We start from the raw sequence: 20,157 nt of genomic DNA, 5'->3' as shown, positions 1-20,157 counted from the left end.
GACAATCGTGGTAATTAGGAATTTCATGGTCCCTTAACTTCTCCTCAATTAATCTCAAGTGTCAGGTGGCCTGAGCAATGACAAAACACGAATATACAATATGATATATGATATAATATGATATTATTGTTGAGTGCATTAGTCATGATGCAAAAAAGTAAATGGAGAGAAACATGTAGCACAAGTCTATACAAAAGAGACTCACTGCCTAAAAGGCCTGCTATTCCTTATTTTGAAATATCTGAAGTTTTCAAGTAAATATGTCATTCTGGTGCAGGTTATAGAATGCAAATATATCTTTTTTTTTAACTTTTAATTAGGGTATATTATTATTTGCTTCAGACAAAACCTTTAAAGAAACCAGAGTTCCATCAAAATTCAAAATAAACGAGCGTAGAACAAGAATGTAATTCAATTCCCTATGCCTATGAATAGGAAAAGAAATAAGAGGATAGTAAATTTTACACAAAGATAACTTCAAAACATTGGAAAGGATAGAAAGTGATTTGTCAAGGTGGATTGTTTTATTTTCCTTTACATGCATTTTTAAACATCTTTATGAGAAACTTGCAGTTCATAAGAAAACACTTTCATTGTTGGCGTAGGGCAGCACATTTTGCCAATTCAGCACGTTTCACAGAACAAATAATTTTGCTTTTGAAAGTCTGGCCCTGATTTATAAAGAACACTTAATTTGTTTCCTTTTGTTGAACCTCAGATTAATCAAGCCAGTATTTTCCATCTAGCCTTTGAATGTTCTTCCCTGTTTTTCCTTCAGTTGTAATTACTTACTGGGAATTCTCGTGTTCTTTAGAAAGCTTGTGATAAGACAACTACTCAGAAGTTGTGTAAAATGGATTGAGACTGCTAATGCATTCTAGCTCATCCTTTTCATAACCTTTTGAAAACTGACAATCCCATGTTTTATCAATGGCTCATATAAGTTTTAATCGCAATTATGTCCTTTGAAGCCTTGTAAAATTAACGAAAGAAGGAAAGGGAATGAGTTGGGTCTTTTCTGCGAGACCTCTTGTAGTCTTCTGTCTCATTATGTTAACAATCTGCCAAGAGAATGGAGTCAGATCTCGAGAGCAGACTAGATTGATTTGCTTCACAGGCCTTTCTACCCAGACTAATTATTGCATTACAAATAGCGATTCTTTCACCCAGTGAAGGAGCACTTTGATTAGTATCTGCAATACAGGTGCCGGGGTCTGTTATGGTAAGTGCATGTTAACTAGCCGCCTGCATCATGCGGTTCGAGGGCCCCCCGGCACTGGGACAGGAGCAGATCTGCTGTTTTACATGTGTCTGAAGTCTCTAAATTAACAAGGTTGGCACCGTTGTAGGCAATGCTATGTGATTTTTTAATTGTCAGGTCAAAGTAGACACACCCTATAGCAGGGTACCTTAAAAGAAAATCAGCAGCCTAGATTAGGCTCATATTGCAACGCTATATTGGCAATGTGAGTAAATATTGAAAATCTTATTTTAGATGAGACTGAGTATAGCTTTTCTAATTGCAAACTGTAGTTGCCTTTTGTATTCGTTTTCCATTGCTGCTGTAATAGGTTACCGCAAACCAGGTGGCTTAAACAACAGGAAATTTATTCTCTCACAGTTCTGGAGGCCAGAAATTTAAAACCAAGGTGTCAGCAGGTCTGCACTTTCTCTGGGTGCCAGAGGGGAAATCCACCCTTGCCTCTCGCCTAGCCTCCCGTGGCTGCCATCCTTGGTTTGTGGCTACATCCCTCCAATCTCCACCTCCAACGTCACCTTACCTTCTCCTCTCTGTGTATTTCACTTCTGTGAGTCCATCATAAGGACATGTGTCATTGGATTAAGGGCCCATCCAGAAAATCCAGGATGATCTCTTAGTTACATCTGCACAGAAACCTTATTTCCAAATAAGATCATATACATATATTACAGGGATTAGGAAATCGATAAATCATTTTAGGGACCATCATTCAACTCACTAAATATTTCAACATCCCAGTAGTTCAACGTGCTTAGTGAGCTGTCATATATTGAGTAGCCATTAACAATTATTTCCTGCTGTTCTGATTAAGGACTGATTTTAAAATAGAAATTGTTTCTCAACTAAAATGGACTTGAGAAAAAAGTAGTATTAATCTGTGAAAAAAATAGGGATATGCTATTCTCCTTTATGAGAGAAGTGCTTGAAAAATGAAAGAGGTAGCCCGAGTGCTGTTACTGGACAAAAGTGGTGGATTCTTTTGCCCAGTGAGCTCAAATGACCAATTCCTGAGACACTAGGGTTTGAAAGAGAGAAAAAGTTTATTAAGAGGCACATAGCAGGAAAGCAGATGGTCTGTAACCCCAAAATCCGTCTCTCTGAACTGCACTTGTTCTGATGTTTTATTACAAAAGATGGGCCGGGTTTAGTATAATGAACTCAGTGGCTCCAGAGGATGTAATTCAAAGTGTTCTAATTATTGAGCATGTATAGATGGATTACATGCTTAGTTCCAGCATGTAGGTAGGAAAATAGCAGCCTTAATCTGATGATGACCATGATTTTTAGTATTATAATGAGGTTTAAGTGACATATAGATTAAAGTCTAAGCTACTGCCATGTCAGGTGGGCCCACTTTGATTAGATCCGGTCTTGGTTATTGCAATAACTTTAGACATGGGGTGGGTTAGTTCTGGGCTGACTCAAGACCCTTCATTAATATATATTAGGGGCTGTCTTTAGTGATTACAAAACTCCAAAGTAGAAAAACTGGGTAAATGGATACAAATGAAGGTTAGTCAAGTTTTTACAAGCACAGGGACAGAAGATCAAGGCTATACAGACATTATCAGAGATTAAGGCAGCTGGATTACAATTTAGAGATTTCAGGAATTTCTCTCTGTCTCCTCCAATATACCAGAAAGCAAAAAGGAATATCTATATAATGATTTAGTAATCAAAATCATCCCTTAACTACTAATCTCTCATTTACAGTGCTCTGCGAAATAAAAGTGATTACTTGCTTAAAAACTAAAGAAAATGTAAATACAAATGATGTCTTAAAACAAAGGTTCTCCATCCTGGGCACACCCCTCTCCCCTTGGGGGCATTTAACAATATGTGGAGGCATTTTTGATTGTCATGAATGAGGATGTGGTGCTACTAGCACTGTGCTGTAAACATGCACAGTTCTGTGGTCTCCCCACCTTCCTCCCCCCCAAAAGTGATCTGGCCCAAAATGTCAATAGAGAAACACTGCTTTAAGAAAAAAATCTTAAATTAGGGGTGACCTTGCCATTATTACTTCAGTTCTTCCAAGTATTGTCATAGAGGTTGAGAATATTGCTTTATGTAGCTCTATAGACAATGCTTCAACCCTAGGACATTGCATAATGCAAATGCTCTTTACCTGCCTGTGAGTTCATCCCCTTCCTCCCCTGGTCTTCTACTCTGTGACGCTGGTTTACGTGGTGGGAAGGGAAGGGGATTGCTGTTCACCTTCATTGCTTGACCTCAGGGTTTGGTTTAGTTTAGCAAATTTTGGAAAATGATTTTAGGAAAGCATTCCTGAAGATTATTACTATTAGTGTTTTAAAATTACTGTTAAATTATTGTGCCATCTCCGAGAGCATGGATAAAAACTTCTCATTTTCCTTGGTTTAATGAATATATTTTAAAAGGAGAAACTCATTAGGGCCTTTCAGAACCTTGCAGAACAATTTTTTTCGACCAATAAGTTGAAGAGAGTACTTGATAAAAAAAGAAATAATCTCAAAACTATAGCAGTCATAGAATTTTAGACATAGATGAGACATTAGGTTGTAGAGGGCCCATATGAGCTTGAAATTACTGCATTTCATCCCCAAAATATCTATGTAATTAATGAAGAAACTTGGGCAAGAAGATTAAATAGGTTTCTCAAATCCCACGGTTACTTGTGGGGCCAGGAGGGAAACTCTGCTATCCTTATCGAGAGACCCACCTCTTGTGCTGCCACCTAAAGTCCTTTGGCTCAGTTCTCATCCTACAAATGAGAACCCTCAGACCCAAAGAACATGGCCAATGGAGGAAACATTGCATGGTTTCTTCCTGCAAGAAACCAGGACTAAACCCAGCTTTCCTGCCTTGCAACCTGGTGTATTTTCTACTTACAACCTTTTTTTTGGTCCTGTGACATGAGAGTGTCTGCCCTCTGCCTCTAGATCCTGGCTAGCTGGTAGCTCTCAGCCTGACAAATCCTACCCGCCTGAACAACCAGTAAAGTTGTCCTTCAAAATTAAAAGTGGAGCTTCCATTAGATATTTTGTTCTACAAATCAGAGGTAAAGTAATGTCACAACGACTTGACTGGACAAAAGGAGCATTACACAATATATCCTCAATCAAAATATCTTCCCAGAGCAATCCAGTTTTGCTGTGAGAAAGGCATTTTTTTTGCCCCAACAAAATTGGTGTAGATATAAACTAAGAAATCATAGAAAACCCAGTGAAAGGATGAGCAATAATGCTTTTTCTTCACAGAAAGATTAGAGAATATTTAATTTTACCTGATATTGCTATGAATATGGAAATTATTTTAAGATGATTACCTTATACTGTATCTAAAATAGACGTATTTGCACAAATAAAAAGCACAGGTTGACATTTCAGTTACTGCACTTATAATAAAGTTGCTATAATTATCAGAAAAGCACATCAATGGTTACTGAAATATTGAGATTTTATAAAATAAATGAAGTTTCAGAGATCATTAATTTAACACAATTGAAAATTACTTCTTTTCTTTAGCTTTGTAGTCTCTGAAAAATGAATTTATAAAAACGCCACCAGATTCGCATGTTACCTGTAGCATAATTCTACTTACCAGTGAATTTTAATAAGTATCTAATGGCCTGCTTTTTAATCATTAAAATACATAATTCATGAGTTTTATACAACTTTCAATATAGTGAAGATTTTTAAAATCCAAAATGGATAGCCAACTAAATCTGTTGTGTTTTTCATCATGCCCACATTTTCTGAATCATAATAAATATATGATAATGCAAAGAAAATTGTTATTTTGCACTTAAACAAAAAAAAAACTTGTCTTTAAAGTGCCAGAAGGTAAATAGTTTCAACTTTTTGGGCTGTACTGTCTGTTGCAATTAATCAACTCTGCACTGTAGAGCCAAAGCAGCTGTAAATAATATGTGAACAATTTTGGGTAACAGTGTTTTTCATGTATATGCCTTTTTACTATGATCGTACTTTTGCTTTGTATTTGTTCTACTTTTTCATGCTTTTTTGTTCTTGTCTTTTTATTTGTATTGCTTTTTGTGTGTTTTTTTTTTTGGTTTGGCTTTTTAAAAACCCATTTGATTGAGATAAATTCATATAGTATTCATCCGTCTAAAGCTAATTGCTTTCTAATATCTTTTTCAGAATATAAATCATAATATTGCTTATTTAACTATTTATTGGAAACATTGAATTAGAACATTTTCATTCCAAGTCTAAACACCTCATAATTAAGTTAGTACCATATGGATTACATTTATTCTAATACTGGAGCTCCATTAGGAACATTAAATTTTACCTAAGTATTTAGTCAATTAATTTAAAATAATATTTTTATGAAACTAAAATGAAAAATAAAGTAAAAGACAAGCACCTGTGTCAGGAGTGAGTTAGGAAAACAGAAACCATATTGGTTATTTTAATAGGAAGTATTTAGGATAGAGAAATGTTTAAAGAAAAATTGGAAAACTGAAATAAAAGGGAAACACCAAGAAAGCTTTGAAGTAGCAATTGTTGGAAGTAGCTATCATCTTTAGGTTTGGGCGAGCAAAGGGCAGTGGGTTATCAGAACCTAGAAGCTTGGAAGAGGTGTCCTTTGGAGCTGGAAACCAGAACCCTGAGGAGAGGATTCTGCTCAGGTGGTTAGGATAGCTCAAGAGCTTCTAGGTCAGGTCCCATAGAAAGCGACCTCAAACCTCACAGTTCAGATGAGGGGTCTTCTGGAGTTGTAATTCTAAACAGGTGGTGTTAATGGTATTTCATATGGACCATGGCGGGTCTGGAAGTGTGGAATGAAGCTGGAATCTGAAACTAATAATATAGCTAGAATGCCACACAACCCTGTCATCTGTTGGTTAGACGATGCTGTCAGGAGCAGGGCAGGAACTTTCTTTCCTCAAAGGTAAGGGTCGATCTTCAGGAGCCTTTTTTCCATGGACCATCCAGGCAGCAGGTAAATAGGAAAACACAAGTTCCTTGCCCCCTCCTCCTGCCTCTTCCAGTCTGCTAATGCTGTCTACTGGGGTAAACTTCCCCCAGGAGCTCCCTGGCAAAAAAACAAACATAGTTTACAGAGTTCCAGCATGTAGATACAGAGACCAAAAGAGTAGGTTTGGATGCAAAGACAATAGTTTAATAACCAACATATAATCCAAAGCAGTCTCAAAGCTCTTTTATAGGGTGATTGTAGAATAATGTTACAATGACTTGCAGAATAGCAAATTACAGTCAACTAATTAGTTAGTAAACCTAAAGTAATCACTGAGGGGGAAAGCATGATTTTATATGCTCAAGATACTATCCTATCATCTGAATCATTGTTATTTAAATTTAATTTGAAATATCCCAGTCTGGGGCTGTGGTAGTTAGACATTAGACTGGTTTCATGGCATCTATTTTTGGAGAAACTAAGGATTATGAATAGGTTACATTACCAGATTTAGCAACAGAAACTTGAATGCATGTATTTTGATTCCCAGATCTAAATTTGTTTCAATATAACACATTTAGTGATTAAGATCTTTATATAGCTTATGAGTATGTACCCTTTAAGAAATATTCACACGTTTAAAATTTAATTCAACAAATATTTACGGGACACCTGCAGTGTGCCTGGCATTGTGTAAGTGCTGGATGTGCAAAGGAGAATGAGAAACAATCCCTAATATGGAGAAGTTTTGAAATATGATATCTATTATACTTGGCCATTTAACGTTCATTCAAATATCTTCTAAAATATTTGTTTAAAATAATCAGTTAATATATGACTAAAAAAACATTTACAGTGATTTCTTTCCTTTTATGTGGGCCATTTTTTTCACCTACTGTTGAATTTGTGTGAGAGTAACCACAAATTAACCACCTGAGGGTGTCCCTGATGCAATCAATATAAACCAAAATACTCTCTTGAGGAATGCAACTTCAATTGTGTGATAAGTTTTTTTTTTTTTTCTTTAACTGACCTTATAAATTAACTTGCCTGCAACCCACACAGTTGTTCTCTGATACTTGGCTTATGTTGATCACCAGACAGCCCCTTAGGCCAATGCTGTGCGCAGCCATCATTAGCAAGGTGTTTATGCTTTTGCTAATGCATTTCTTGAAACCACATTTTAGTCGAGATTTTATTACAGGCATCCCTTATAAAATTCAGACGAGATCCCTACAGCTATCAATTGCGATGTCACCCAGAGATGACTTTTTGCATTTTTAGAATATTCTCAACTGATGGGATAAATGCATTTTGAAAACAACAGGATCTTAACTAGATTTCTCAGCTGGGATATCCCTATGGGGATATACTATACTCTTAACAGCAGGACTGCTAAATGCCACTTGAAAATTCCACCTTCATTTCTATTTAATTTCTTGTATACTTCAGTCTTAGAGTTGTGAGCTAATGTGTGGCTGGAGACGTGTCAATGTGTTCCACTGTCTCTTCTGAAACTGTTAACTGGAAGTATGCCTTTTGGCATGTAAACATGTCTTACAGATGGAAGCAGAACTTCTTAGCTACCATTTCTACTTTGCGTTTCTGATATTAGTATTAATTTACTAGTATCCACCTCGTAACAGCTTCATTTTTATCATGCGTATATGTTACTTATTTCTTATTAGGAGGAAAACTATAAAGCCAGCTAAAACAAATTTATTTGTTTCTGTAAAAACAGCTAACCCATTCTAGGGCATTTGAATATATAAACAAACAGCACATTGTCTATAGAGAGGAAGCTATACAAACACCCTGTCATTTTTTATTTAAAAACAAGTGAAAATAATAAAATTGTGAAATATGACTACTTAACATTTTCAGCAAGTATTTATTATGTAATTATTAGTTCAAGTCACAGTGCTACAATAATATATTTATATAGCTCCTTACAAATCCCTTTTAGTTTCTGTTCTTGTCTATGGGTATTTAGGTAGATGAATCTCACCTAAACCTTAAATGAGGTGAATCTCCTTTAAACCTTAAATAAATCCATCACAAATAACTTGATTTCTTTTGCATTCTCATAGTACATATTGATGGTACCGCTCATATTTCTTCTATTGTTTCATTTATAATTCCGATTATTTTTGCCATGTTGTGTATTTTTCCTCAGATAGTTGATTGCTTATATATTTTCATGTGCCCAGTACAGTGTAGTATCGTGTTGATAACTTTCTATTGATTAATCAGTTTACCGTGCTACTCTTGCTGAATAGAGATTGTTTGTAATTTTGTTAGCACATTTCTAAATAATGCCATGATTGGAATATTTAACCACAATATTTGCAAAGTAATTCTAAATGTAACGGAAACATCTGAAATATTTAAATTAAACTGTTAGATCATAATTATGGGTATTTGTGCAAAGTAATGCATATCTTAAGCATTCCATCCTAAGAATGGAAACATAATTTGAAAATGGATAGTTATGTATCAGTATGGGTTTGTGTGTATGTCTTCTAAGACAGTGCATATTTTCAATGACATTTGCTGTTTCCAGATTGTAACTAAATATCTTGAAGAACTGAAATAAAATTTAACAGTGTTCTTTTTCCTAAAATCTATCACTATAGAGTGAATATAATCATATTTCATCTCAGGACTTTTTTTTGAGTATCTTATTCTGGATGAACAATCTTAATTATGTAAAGTTCTCCAATACCAAATATGATATTTCTAATCTGCCCAAATTACAAAGTTTTCCTTTATTTATTTTCATTAATTTGCATTTTATGGTCATGATATGTTTTCTCACTGTAATGTTAACATGTTATGTGTTGATGGTAGAGTTAGTTTAAAGTTTCCTTCAAGGCTAATGATATTTCATTCAGATTTACTATATAGAAGGTAAATTGAAGATTGGGAAAATTTTTCCATGCCATGTGGAGGCTTATAGCAAATGTGATCATATCATGGGCATCCTCGAGTCTACTTGCCATTGATTTATGACCAATGTGTAAAGTTTTAAACAGAAATTCAGAACCACAGTCCTCCATGGCTCAGAGCTTTGGCTATTTGACAATTTCAAATAGAAATTGTCCATGTTACCCAGATTTAAACAGGTGGCACAGAGCACTTTCTTTTCAAGGGAAGCTTTTACCTTCGTTTTGAAATATGTCAATTTCAATTCTCTGAAAGCCCTGGGCTGGGTGGAGGTTGGAGCGCCAGGGCAGAGACAGAGACAGGGCACTGGCAGTGGGGAAGAAAGGTTTATCAGTGCAGGAGCAGCAGAAAGAGTTGACTCACGAATTCAACTCTCGACGGCCTAGATTCAAGTAGGAGGTTTTAAGAGATTTGGGGGTAGAGTTAGGTGGGTTTTTCACAGGTGGGTCCTTGGGAGTTTGGCGTCCTTCTATTGGTGAAAAAACTGCTTTAGTTTTGCAAGGTTGTAGCTGCAGGAGGGGGAATGTTTGGGCAAGGGCGTTGTATCAAAAGAGTGCTGCAAGGTCCTACCTTCCTGAGGGCCGATATTTGTGCACGAGGGTTTGTCACCAGGCCTGAGAACCTCAAAATGTTGATTTTCTGTGGCAGTGTCTTCATCCTTGCTTGTTTCTCCAGTTCAGCGCTCACATTTCAGTATGTATTTTCAAAACTAAGATACAGTGAACATCTGTTTGTAGATAAAGAAATAAAGATACTGACCATGATTTTAAAAATGGTATCTTTAATGTGAAATATGTAAAACATATCATACTTTTAATATTTTATGGCATTCAACACGTTTGCAAATATAATACATTTTTTTTTCTCCCATTCTTGTTTTCTTCTAAAGAATTCTAATTTTGGTGAATGTAGAATATATGGGTTTATTTTCCCAATGGTGATTATAGTGATTAAGTTTATTTTTCCTCTGAGATATAAAGACAGCTATTATGGTAATTTTAAGATGCTAAAGCATGTATATATAAGTTGGTTTACCCCATGAAAAGTTAAAATAAAAAAATCAGATAGAGTTTTGTTTTGTTTCGTTTTTACTCCTTCAGCAACAAAACACAAGAGAACACATATCTTGACAATACACTGGACCAGTGTTATTTCTTAACATATTTTAAGTCCTCCAAAATTATAGCAATTCAGTCCTTCTGTTATATTAGCTATGTCAACAGAAGTTCTCAGCACTTGAAAAGAATTTAAAGGTTGGTAAAAGAGCAATTTTTAAACTTCAAAAAAATGTAGTCAGCCATTTTTAAAACCTTAAGGCAATATGTGTTCAGGACCAAATCCATGTGACTCCTAATATAGTTCATGCACCATGTCTGGGGGCAGTCGTCTGGCTTGCATTCTAGTGTTTGGTTAGACTGTGCTCTTAGGATATTTAATTCCGTTCTGAACAGACATGAATATATCCTTCGTGGGCCAGTGTATTTGTTGCGGAAAGAATTCTGGAAACAAACCATGGGACGCTCATTTCTGACCCTGATTTTGAAACTGTGATATTTTGTCAACTCAGTTTCCACTTCTGTAAAATGATGAGATTTTCCTAGATGACCTTAAAACTTCAGTTTAAGTGACTTTTAAATGGCCTCTACTGACAAACCACCTGCATTGATGATTACCGACTCTTCCTCTGTTCCTGTAACTCTTTCCACTGGGCCCAGGCCTTGGGTGTTCCTGCTTTACATGCTACCTGTAAGCTTCTTGAGAGCTGGGGATGGCTTAGATGATTAATTCTAGTACCAAGGAAATGTGATCATTCACATAGGTGTTTTTGAAGTATTTAGTGAAAGAATAAATGAATGATTGCTCAAGTTTCTTCCTATTCTGGAATTCTATCAGTTCATGCCTGGATTATCTATTAGTTCTTTCTAACTTTAAAATTAGTCTGTTCTATGTTAGCTCGTTCCATGCTCAAGTTTTCTTAAGTGAACTAAGTCACTTACTGTTATATTTTGATGGTGGAGTATTTGAAAAAGAAAATATATATAGTATTACTTGAAAAAAAAGATTGTTTGAATCTTAAATGTTAAATAACTTAGTGTGCTATTTTGATTTAGAAAGGAATAACGCATAGAATTTATTTCTGTAGCATCGTTTTTTAGAATTACATAGCTTTGAATCATTTTTCATAGGCATATCTCTTTTACTATTTATGTAGGCTATATGTAGTCCAATTCTGTAACCAAGCTAGACAGTGCTCATCAAATTTTGTCACTGCTTTTAATTTTCAAAGGATGAATTTTTTTTTTTTAATTGAGACGATAATGCTTAGAATACATCTTGAGGCAATAGGCTTTAAAAGGAAAAAAAAAAATTCAATAAAGCTGAAGTGTGTGCCCTGCTTATTCTCCAGTGGATATAGAACTGTTTTGTCAACAGCTCCATCTGCAGACCAGGGACAGCTTGTGAATCTTCCTTAGCATCAGATTATAAAGAATGAGCTCTCAGCCTGCAGTCGTCTGTTAAAATTTGATTTGAAAGGCAACACCTGAAGACAGCTTTTTGAGGTTAATTTTTAGCAATGTCAGGTTTTATATGGTTCCTGAGAGGATAGCTATAGCTTCTGTCAATGGAAATTCATTGGGATAAAGGGAGGAAAGGAAAAGAAAGCACTAACTATTGCTGAAGGCCCACAATCAAATATAATAAACTCTTCAGTCAACTGTTTAAATAAAAACACAGCAAATTATTTTTAACCTTTTTTTTCCTGCAGGAAATTGATTTATCTGAACATTTTCCCCCATGAAGGCAGTTTCTAAGCTGTCATGTACTCAGCGCTATTTCCGCAGTGATGTGAGTGAGAGCTGTGCGGTTCCCACTGCCAACGCTGTAATTTTGGTAGCTTAAATAATATGTGCTCCCAGCGATAGTATTGTTAGCAGTGACTCCACATTAAAAGATGTGGGTGAGGGGACGAATTTAGCCATGCTTGAAAGTAGTTTGCATCGGGGGTCTTTAGCTTTGGAACACTAGAGGGCTGTATAAGTCTTTATTAGTAACCTGTATGGTGCTAGATTCCCTGAGAAGATGAGGTTCACATTACAGCTAAAATCAAACCTCAATCTTTGGTAATACAAGCAGAATTCATTCATAAGAAGAACATATCCACTACTACCTAGATAAATACTTGTGTTGCCCTTAATACATAGACTTCAAAGCATAATCCGTGGTTTAGAACACCTGTGTTTTGATTCATTTGACCTTCAGTGCAACTTTGCCCTCAATTTGTAAATTTCTATAGATTTCCCCCATCCAATCACTGGAGATAATATCATATCCTGTATAATTGATATGTTTCTAATGGAGCAGATTAGCAATAGCTTGTGAAAATATGTATGTAGTTACAATGAATTTGCTCTAGTGTGTGCCCTATACATAACAACAGGTTATTACGAGGCTGAGAGGAGGCAATAGCTCGAAATTGCTTTGAAAATGTACAAGTGCTATATAGATGGAAGGTGACTATATTTACTGTAATTGATCATTGAAGATACGTGACCATTAAGTTTCCATGGTATACTAATTTTCAATCAGTGGTTTCTGGAACAGTTGTAAACTGAATTAGATTTTAGAAATTTGCATTGTTGGTGAAGCAATTGAGGCAAATCCACCTCACAAATACAGAAAACTCATGTACTTTTTTTGTCTTCAATGCACATCTGTACATATAAACTTTTATTTCTAATCTTATGTGAGCTTTTCACTTTTACCTTCATGCTGAATAGTTATCAACACTTTTTGCACATCTGCAAATAGTGTTAAATAGGATAAAATAGTATTAAATAGTACAAAAGCACTTTTACAGAAGACACCTACACATGTATTTTGAAAGTTTTGTCTTTATTCATAAATAAAACTGAAGAATTCAGAGAGAGATTATTCTTCATATACAAATAATAACTGAGATACATGATAATCTAAATAGTTTATATCCTCATTCCAAACCTCAGATGACATCATTATGGTTGACCAAAGGTTGCGGAATGAAGGCAGTGGGCTCCTGGCCTACATTTCTGAAAAAGATGAAGCAAAACCCACTGAGACAGATGTATAAAATAAGCACACAAATAGTTGTAAAAGAAGGTAGAAGCTGATAAATGTCTTCAAAGAGGAAACATTTACAAGAATGGAATAGTATATCTAGATATGAGCATTAGGCAAGCCTTTACAAGCAGGGTATCCTTTAAATGAGAGACTTGGAATCTTGGTAACATATTGAAAAGTACAGATGGAGAAAGAAAGGTATGGGCAAAGTTTTTGAGGCAGAAAAGAGCATGGCTTAATTCCACAGCATGAACTTTGGACTCAAAATAAGAGATTTGGAACTTTATGCTCCAGGACTTAATGTGGAGATCAGACCAAAAAAAAAAAAAAAAGCAAGACTTTCTGAAGAAAGTAATTTCACAGCACAAAATGAAAGGTCCAAAAGGAAAACTGTTGAAGGCTCTTTACAATATAATTTTGCAACTAGGTTATGAAATAGGCTGTGTCTGTAAATAGGGGAATTAAGTGACAAAACTTAGGGAGTGAGGGGAAAAATGTTTATGGCCTTGAGTTTCCATACTGATTAATTTACTCAAAACATTTATTGTGCAAATCCTAAAATGCTAAAATTAATTAGAATATAGGATTGGGGATGTCTAATAGGTAAGAGGAAATTCAATGTAGAATTTGGAAAAGAAACAAGTCAGGTCTTTAAAATTGGGAGAAATCTATATACAGTAATGAACCTGGAATAAATGAAAAGTCTGAGAACAAGAAAAGACACGATGAAAGAAGAAAACTTCAGGTAATGTATTTTTGCAGAATTTGAACAAAAAACAAATATTATAAAACAAAAAAAAAAGAGGGGATAGATGGAAAACATAGGAAAGTAATAGAAACAATGGGCATCAGTGAAGTCACTTAAGATTTTTAAATATTGAAGAATAGAAAATCCTTATCTCAGAAGATGCAGAGTATGACTAATGGATGTTATTGTCTGTATCTTTTCTAGTATTTTTTTTCTATTTTATTTTTTTCCCCTTTTATTAGGGAAGTTATGGGTTTACAACACAATATGTATAAAGTACATGATACCCATATACTACCCTATTATTAGCACCTGGCACTGGTGTGGAATGTTTGTTATAACTCATGAGAGCACGTTTTTATAATTGTACTGTTAATTGTAGTCCATGGTTTAACTTAGAGATCACTGTTTGTGTGGTGCCTTTCCATGGATTTTAATTTTTTCTGTTACCATTAATGCAACTTTACATTTCTCCTTTTAACCACACTCATATATATATATATATATATATATATATATATATATATATATATGAGTGTTGTTAGTTATGTTCACAATGTTGAGTTACCAGCACCATCCTACTAGTATTTCTAAGTTTAATCCAGCATATTCTTCAGGTTGGCCATATAAACAAACCTGGCTTATTGGGATTCGTGATTACACCACAAGAATAGCTTGTGCTTCTCCTGTAGTAATCCTGTCTCGGGAAGCATCTTTTCATTTAACTTGCAGGTGCCTGGATTCTATTTGAGCCTATTTTGTGGGGAAATCTACATGTTTTTACTCTGAGCCTGATGGCACCCACGTTTTTCTTTTGGAATAGTCTTTTGCAAAAGTTCCGCTTCTCAATATAGAGTCTCTGTCTTAGATTTAAGTTTGAAAGATATAATCAGACTTCAATCAATAAATTCATCTAAGAATTTCTAAAGTGGGTGGCACCCAGTTTGCTAGTCCTGTGACTTGGGAATTCTCCCTCTGGAGGAAAGGATAAGGGCTTGAGAGTCATATAAGCATCTGTTCAAACCTTGGTTCTGCCACTTATTAGCAAATTACTCACTTGTTAGCAAATGGGAGAAAGTGGTAGGAAATAAGCAATGGTTATGCTACCATCTCACACCTTATTCACCCAGACTTGGTAGATAAAATCAGTGCATATTTTCTAGACAATGCAGAATATTTTGCTCACTAATTTTCTGCAGTAAATGGAAAAAATAAGATTAAATTCCTCTTTTAACTGCAAACGTTTCATTGAGCCTACACATTGACCATATTGGATGGCCTTTTGTAAGACTTGAAATATTACTGAATTGATAGGATTTCCATAAGAAAGTAAAGGTGCAGTCATCTCATAATTATTTAATTCTGACTTGATTTCGAAAACGATAGCAAGTTTCCAAGAAGTAAATGCAAGTTGCATTTTAAAAGTAATAAATCTCTATTGAAAAACAAAATATATTTCAAACTCTCATAATTAGAACCATCAGAGTTAGTGCATTGTTTTCTTTACTAAAATATGACATACAGAACAAATACTTTCCTCATTCATACATTGCTAATATTAATCTAAAGAGCCTATATTCACATACGGTGGAAAATTTATATTAGAGAAAACATAAGAAGAATCATTTTTCCTTCTTTATATATTGCCTTTTAGTAAGATCTTGCTTCTTTTAAGAGAAAACAGCACTTGAATCACAAAAAAGCAACTATATAAAAAAAGAAGCAGGTGTTCATAGACAAAGCAGATAATTTATTTCTTGTTTTAAATTTGTATAGAGTAGTCATGAACTTCAAACTTCAAAGGTCTTCCATGCGATAAATAATTTTAATTGCAATGGTTTCCTAAAAATGCCGACCAATGACACAAGTAGATAATGAAAGTATGTATATAACCAGATCACAGTAATTAATGACTAACAGTGAACATTTTAGGTAATAATGTGTAGTGTTATGTTTTATTTCTTCATGACAATTCATCAGAGCTACCTAGGAAAAATGACCGTGAATAGTGATATGGTGATTATAATCGTGACAGTTATTTCTTATAATATTGAGGACTAGAAGTGTAACACTTGTGTAATGCATAACTGAGATTTGGAAATTTAAATTACTTACCAAAGGTCATAACATACAGCTGTGACTTAGTGACCATGATTTCTGACTTCAAGCCTGCCACTTCCTTATTCTTAATTCTAGGTTTAGCTTTCTGTCATTATTATTGGGCAATCACTTATGATTTCTTTCTAAACAGTCATAATTTCTATGACTTTGTTACATTGGCATGTTGATCTGCCTTCAATTGTTGTTTTTTTTTTCTATTAGGATAACAACAGCGAAATCAATGAGTAAACTTTGGAGGAAAGAATGCAGTAATAATTTTGTATTCCTGGGAATTAAAACAACTTAAATCACTGGGTTTGACTACTGCTAGAGGCTCTTCCATCCCTTCTCATGCTCATCTGTCTGTCCTTCCTATATGCTTTAAAATAATTAGGAGCTTTCTATGCTTTGTACAAATAGTTGCAAGTGTTCATTCTTGTGTTGATTAATAAGAGTTTAGCAACAGGTAGTTGAAAACATGGAAATGGCCAATTTTCTGGAACAATCAAGGGGCAAAATTATAATTAAAATACAGGCTGTTAATAATCAGCCTATAGGAATCAAATAAAAACTAGAGCAAGCTGCCACTTGTTTTCTTCAGGTGTATTAGATCTCTGGACATTTCTTAGGTACGACTACGTCATTTTTGTTAAAATTTTATGCTATATGCAAGACAATTTTACTAGTCATTATAAGAAAATATGAGAAGTATGAGAAATAGCCTCTTCTCCCTAAGCCTATGATCCTCTAAGGGGGCATAAGGCATTGACTCTTGAAAAAGTAAACAATAATATGCAGAACACAGGCTCTAAGTCCTTATTTTGAAAATAAATCACATGAATTCCTAAATGTAGAATATCAGTGTGATCTTCAGGTAAGAAAAAGGGCCTCAATTCGAATTTTAGAGATGGTTAAAATTTGTGTAAGTGGAGATGAGAAGGAAGAAAGCCAATTCACTTTAAATTTAGAGATTAAATCCTTGAGGTCTGTATGTAAACTCTCAGACTTGAATCCTGAGATCTACCACTTCCTGGCTATTTATTTTCATGCAAGGACTTTTCCTTCTAGCCTGTTTTTGCACAGCTGTGAAAAAATGAACAATTATACCTACCTCCTATGGCTGGTGTGAGGATAAAGGAGAAGGGGCCCTTGGCATGGTTTCTGGCCACACAGAGAGGGCCAGCTGTGAATATCAAGCTACAGGCTGTGAGTGCATTCACTCATTCACTGGACGGGAGCGGAGGTGTTCAAGCAGAAGCAAAGTGAGATATTAACATCCCTGTGCTTTAGTGTTTGGTGTGAGGAAGGGGAACTAAGAACATTTGGGAATTTCTCTCAATTTTGCTGGAATGAATGCCTTTTTGTTTCTGAAGCCAATGCGGGATAAGACAGTTCCATGGGGGCAACACCTAATGACCCGCAACAAGCATGACTTGTCAGTGAAACCACGTAAATTGATGCTGTGTCTGGGCTAAACTGGAGTTAGGGAGATAGTTTGTGAGTGCCTGCTGGGGAAAAGGCTGGTGGAGAGACAACTTAGACGTGTCTTTTAGACTCAACATCATCATCATTGCAGCTTCCTTGATTGTGGCTTTTATTAGCAGCCCACTTTCTGTGCCATAACAGGCTGTAACATTGCATTTAAATGACAACCGTCACTGCAAGTAGATTTAAGTAGGCGGCAGTCCCTAGAGGCATTATAAAATGTTCCCAGAAAACCCCTGGTATTTGTAACCACTCTGTGGACTAATAAAAGCCAGACAAAACAAGAAATAGGACTGCAATCCCATTCTCTTGGCAGCTGGTCTTGTAAAACAGCGGTTTTCCCTGCACCTGAGATGTTTGACCATAGAGAGTTATTTTTCAAACTGCCTGTGGGAACTCAACAGATCTTATAGTGCCACCAGTAGCTTTTAAAGCTTCAATTCTGATAGCTGCTTTGAAAGTAATTAGATATAGAAAATTAATTCTAGTTGGGAACACATGAAACGTTTCATTTGCAATTGGCATGAATACAATTATAAATTGTAAATATAAATATAAAATATGAAAATATAAATTTACAATACATTTTGACTTTAAATATTTCCATACAAATTAACACGTTGTTAACTCTCGGTAAAGTACTCAACAGCCAGGAGACCAATACAACAAAAAAGAAGGATGCTTTCTTTGTCGATGCTTTTGGGCACTGAGAATGAACTGGAAACAGAAAAAATTCTGCAAAGAGCAATTAAAGCAATGCATCAAAGAGTGCTTAGTTATGCAGCCACTCTCTCTCTTTCTCCCTTTCTCTGTAGAGCAAAACATAGGTAGCTAGCTAACAGGAGAGATAAATAGGGCTAAACATGTAGGTAGAGATGTGCCTAGAGATAGATAGATAAATAGACATAGAGATGGATTACGCATTTTAAATAGGGACAATATCATCCCAATAGGTGAAAATTCAGTACTGGGGGACAAAAAAATCTCTTAGATATTGCACACCTAGTACATAAAGAACTTTATAGTATATATACCCGTGGTATTAAAATGTCATGGTGTGTGGGCTATGTTAGGTAAAAAAAGAAGTCTACAATGACTCTTTAGTGGGGTGATAGTGGAAAAAAAAATGAGAAATACTACCATAGATAAATGGACTTTGAGTCATTGATAATTTACCTTCATCTCATTAAACACAAATACGGAGCAGGGGTCAGCAGGAGCGTGAAAACTAGGAACAAAACCAGAACAAAAATAAACCTGTTTTATGGGTATATATATTATTGATGCATGTAATACCTGTTAAAAATATCTTTAACTTCCTTTTGACTCCACATATTTATAAAGTGCTTACTATGTCCTAAGCAATGTACTTATTCTAAAATAAAGCAATTAAGTTGTCCTTAAAGGAAATATAGGCTAGATGAAAACAGATATCAAAGTACTACTGGCAAGGATGATGTGGGACGAAAGGGGAAATACCCCCCCCATGAAAGCACATAGTGGGGGAGCCCTTGGAAGGGGCTTTGATGGAAAGACTTGGATGATGAATGGAAGACAGCCAGGCAAAGGTGATGGCAGAGAATATTTCAATAAACAGTTCTAGTAAGTCCAAAGGCCCAGATGACAGAGGCAGTTTGTCCTATTCAAAGAAATGAATGGAATCCAAAAGAGCTGAAATTTAGAGACCAGGAAGAGGCTAGTGGAAGCTGGTGAGACTGAAAAAGTAGCTCAGAGATAGATGGAGGCAACATAAGTCCTGTTAGGCATTTTGGAATATATTTCAAAAGAAAAAGGAAAACATATGTATCATTTTAAGGACAGTGATTCACCTGATCAGAATTGTATTACTGAAAGACTGAAGTAGGTCAAATTAATTTTCCAATGCAATGAATGTCTAGCAACAGATTATTTTCATCTAAGTACCAAGGAATACCCTTGCAACCATATGATGCTGTTGTTTAAAATGAAAGCTCTTAATGCTGGTATCGCACTTGGCGCCATGATATCTGAAAATGGAAGAAAAGTAAAGGACTAATATACTGGTTCATTTAATAAAAAAAATATATAAGTAGGGAATAGGACTGTTGTGACAAGGTTTTACAGGATGTGTGGGAGAGTTCAAATTAAGATGCTTGTGACATCTGCCTTATGATTCTGCAGTTAATTCAGCAGTCTATGGTGATGGACTAACTAGAAACAAAGTTTAAATGAGGGTAGGAATATAACTGAGCTGGTATTCCAGCACCAAATAGAATTTCTATTTGTAATAGGCTTACGAAGCGGTCATGTCTCCTACAGGCCCCCATGGCAAGTTGAATATATCCTGTGAGCTGTAATCACTGTACCCCTTGAATACCTGTCTTTTTTAAAAGTAAAATTTAAAAGGATTCAAAGATTTTAAGCTGTTACATTCGCAGTAATACACAATCCGTTAAATGATCCCACTCCCCATTCAATGCCTTTTTTATTTTTTACAAATAGAGTGAGTGAAAATAAAGTTTTATCTAAGACTATTTTCTATAAAAGCAGGGGTAAGATTGTGAAAGTTTAGTAACCAAAGCTTTTCTAAAATTTACATAGGTCACATATGAAT

General features: G+C 35.2%; 1 protein-coding gene across 1 annotated transcript in view; it reads left to right on the top strand.

The window, feature by feature from the left end:
• Positions 1-20,157, top strand: part of LOC143681402 (protocadherin-9-like) — a 616,391-nt gene that overhangs the window by 186,263 nt on the left and 409,971 nt on the right. The window contains exon 2 of the mRNA XM_077158401.1: positions 11,901-11,980. Coding sequence (XP_077014516.1) covers positions 11,930-11,980 — 51 coding nt within the window. The 5' untranslated portion in view covers positions 11,901-11,929. The remainder of the gene's footprint in view (positions 1-11,900; positions 11,981-20,157) is intronic.

Source organism: Tamandua tetradactyla, chromosome 4, assembly GCF_023851605.1.
Source record: "Tamandua tetradactyla isolate mTamTet1 chromosome 4, mTamTet1.pri, whole genome shotgun sequence".
Classification (NCBI taxonomy): domain Eukaryota; kingdom Metazoa; phylum Chordata; class Mammalia; order Pilosa; family Myrmecophagidae; genus Tamandua; species Tamandua tetradactyla.
Note: the sequence above shows the minus strand (reverse complement) of the source record. Positions and strands in the feature narration are given on the sequence as shown.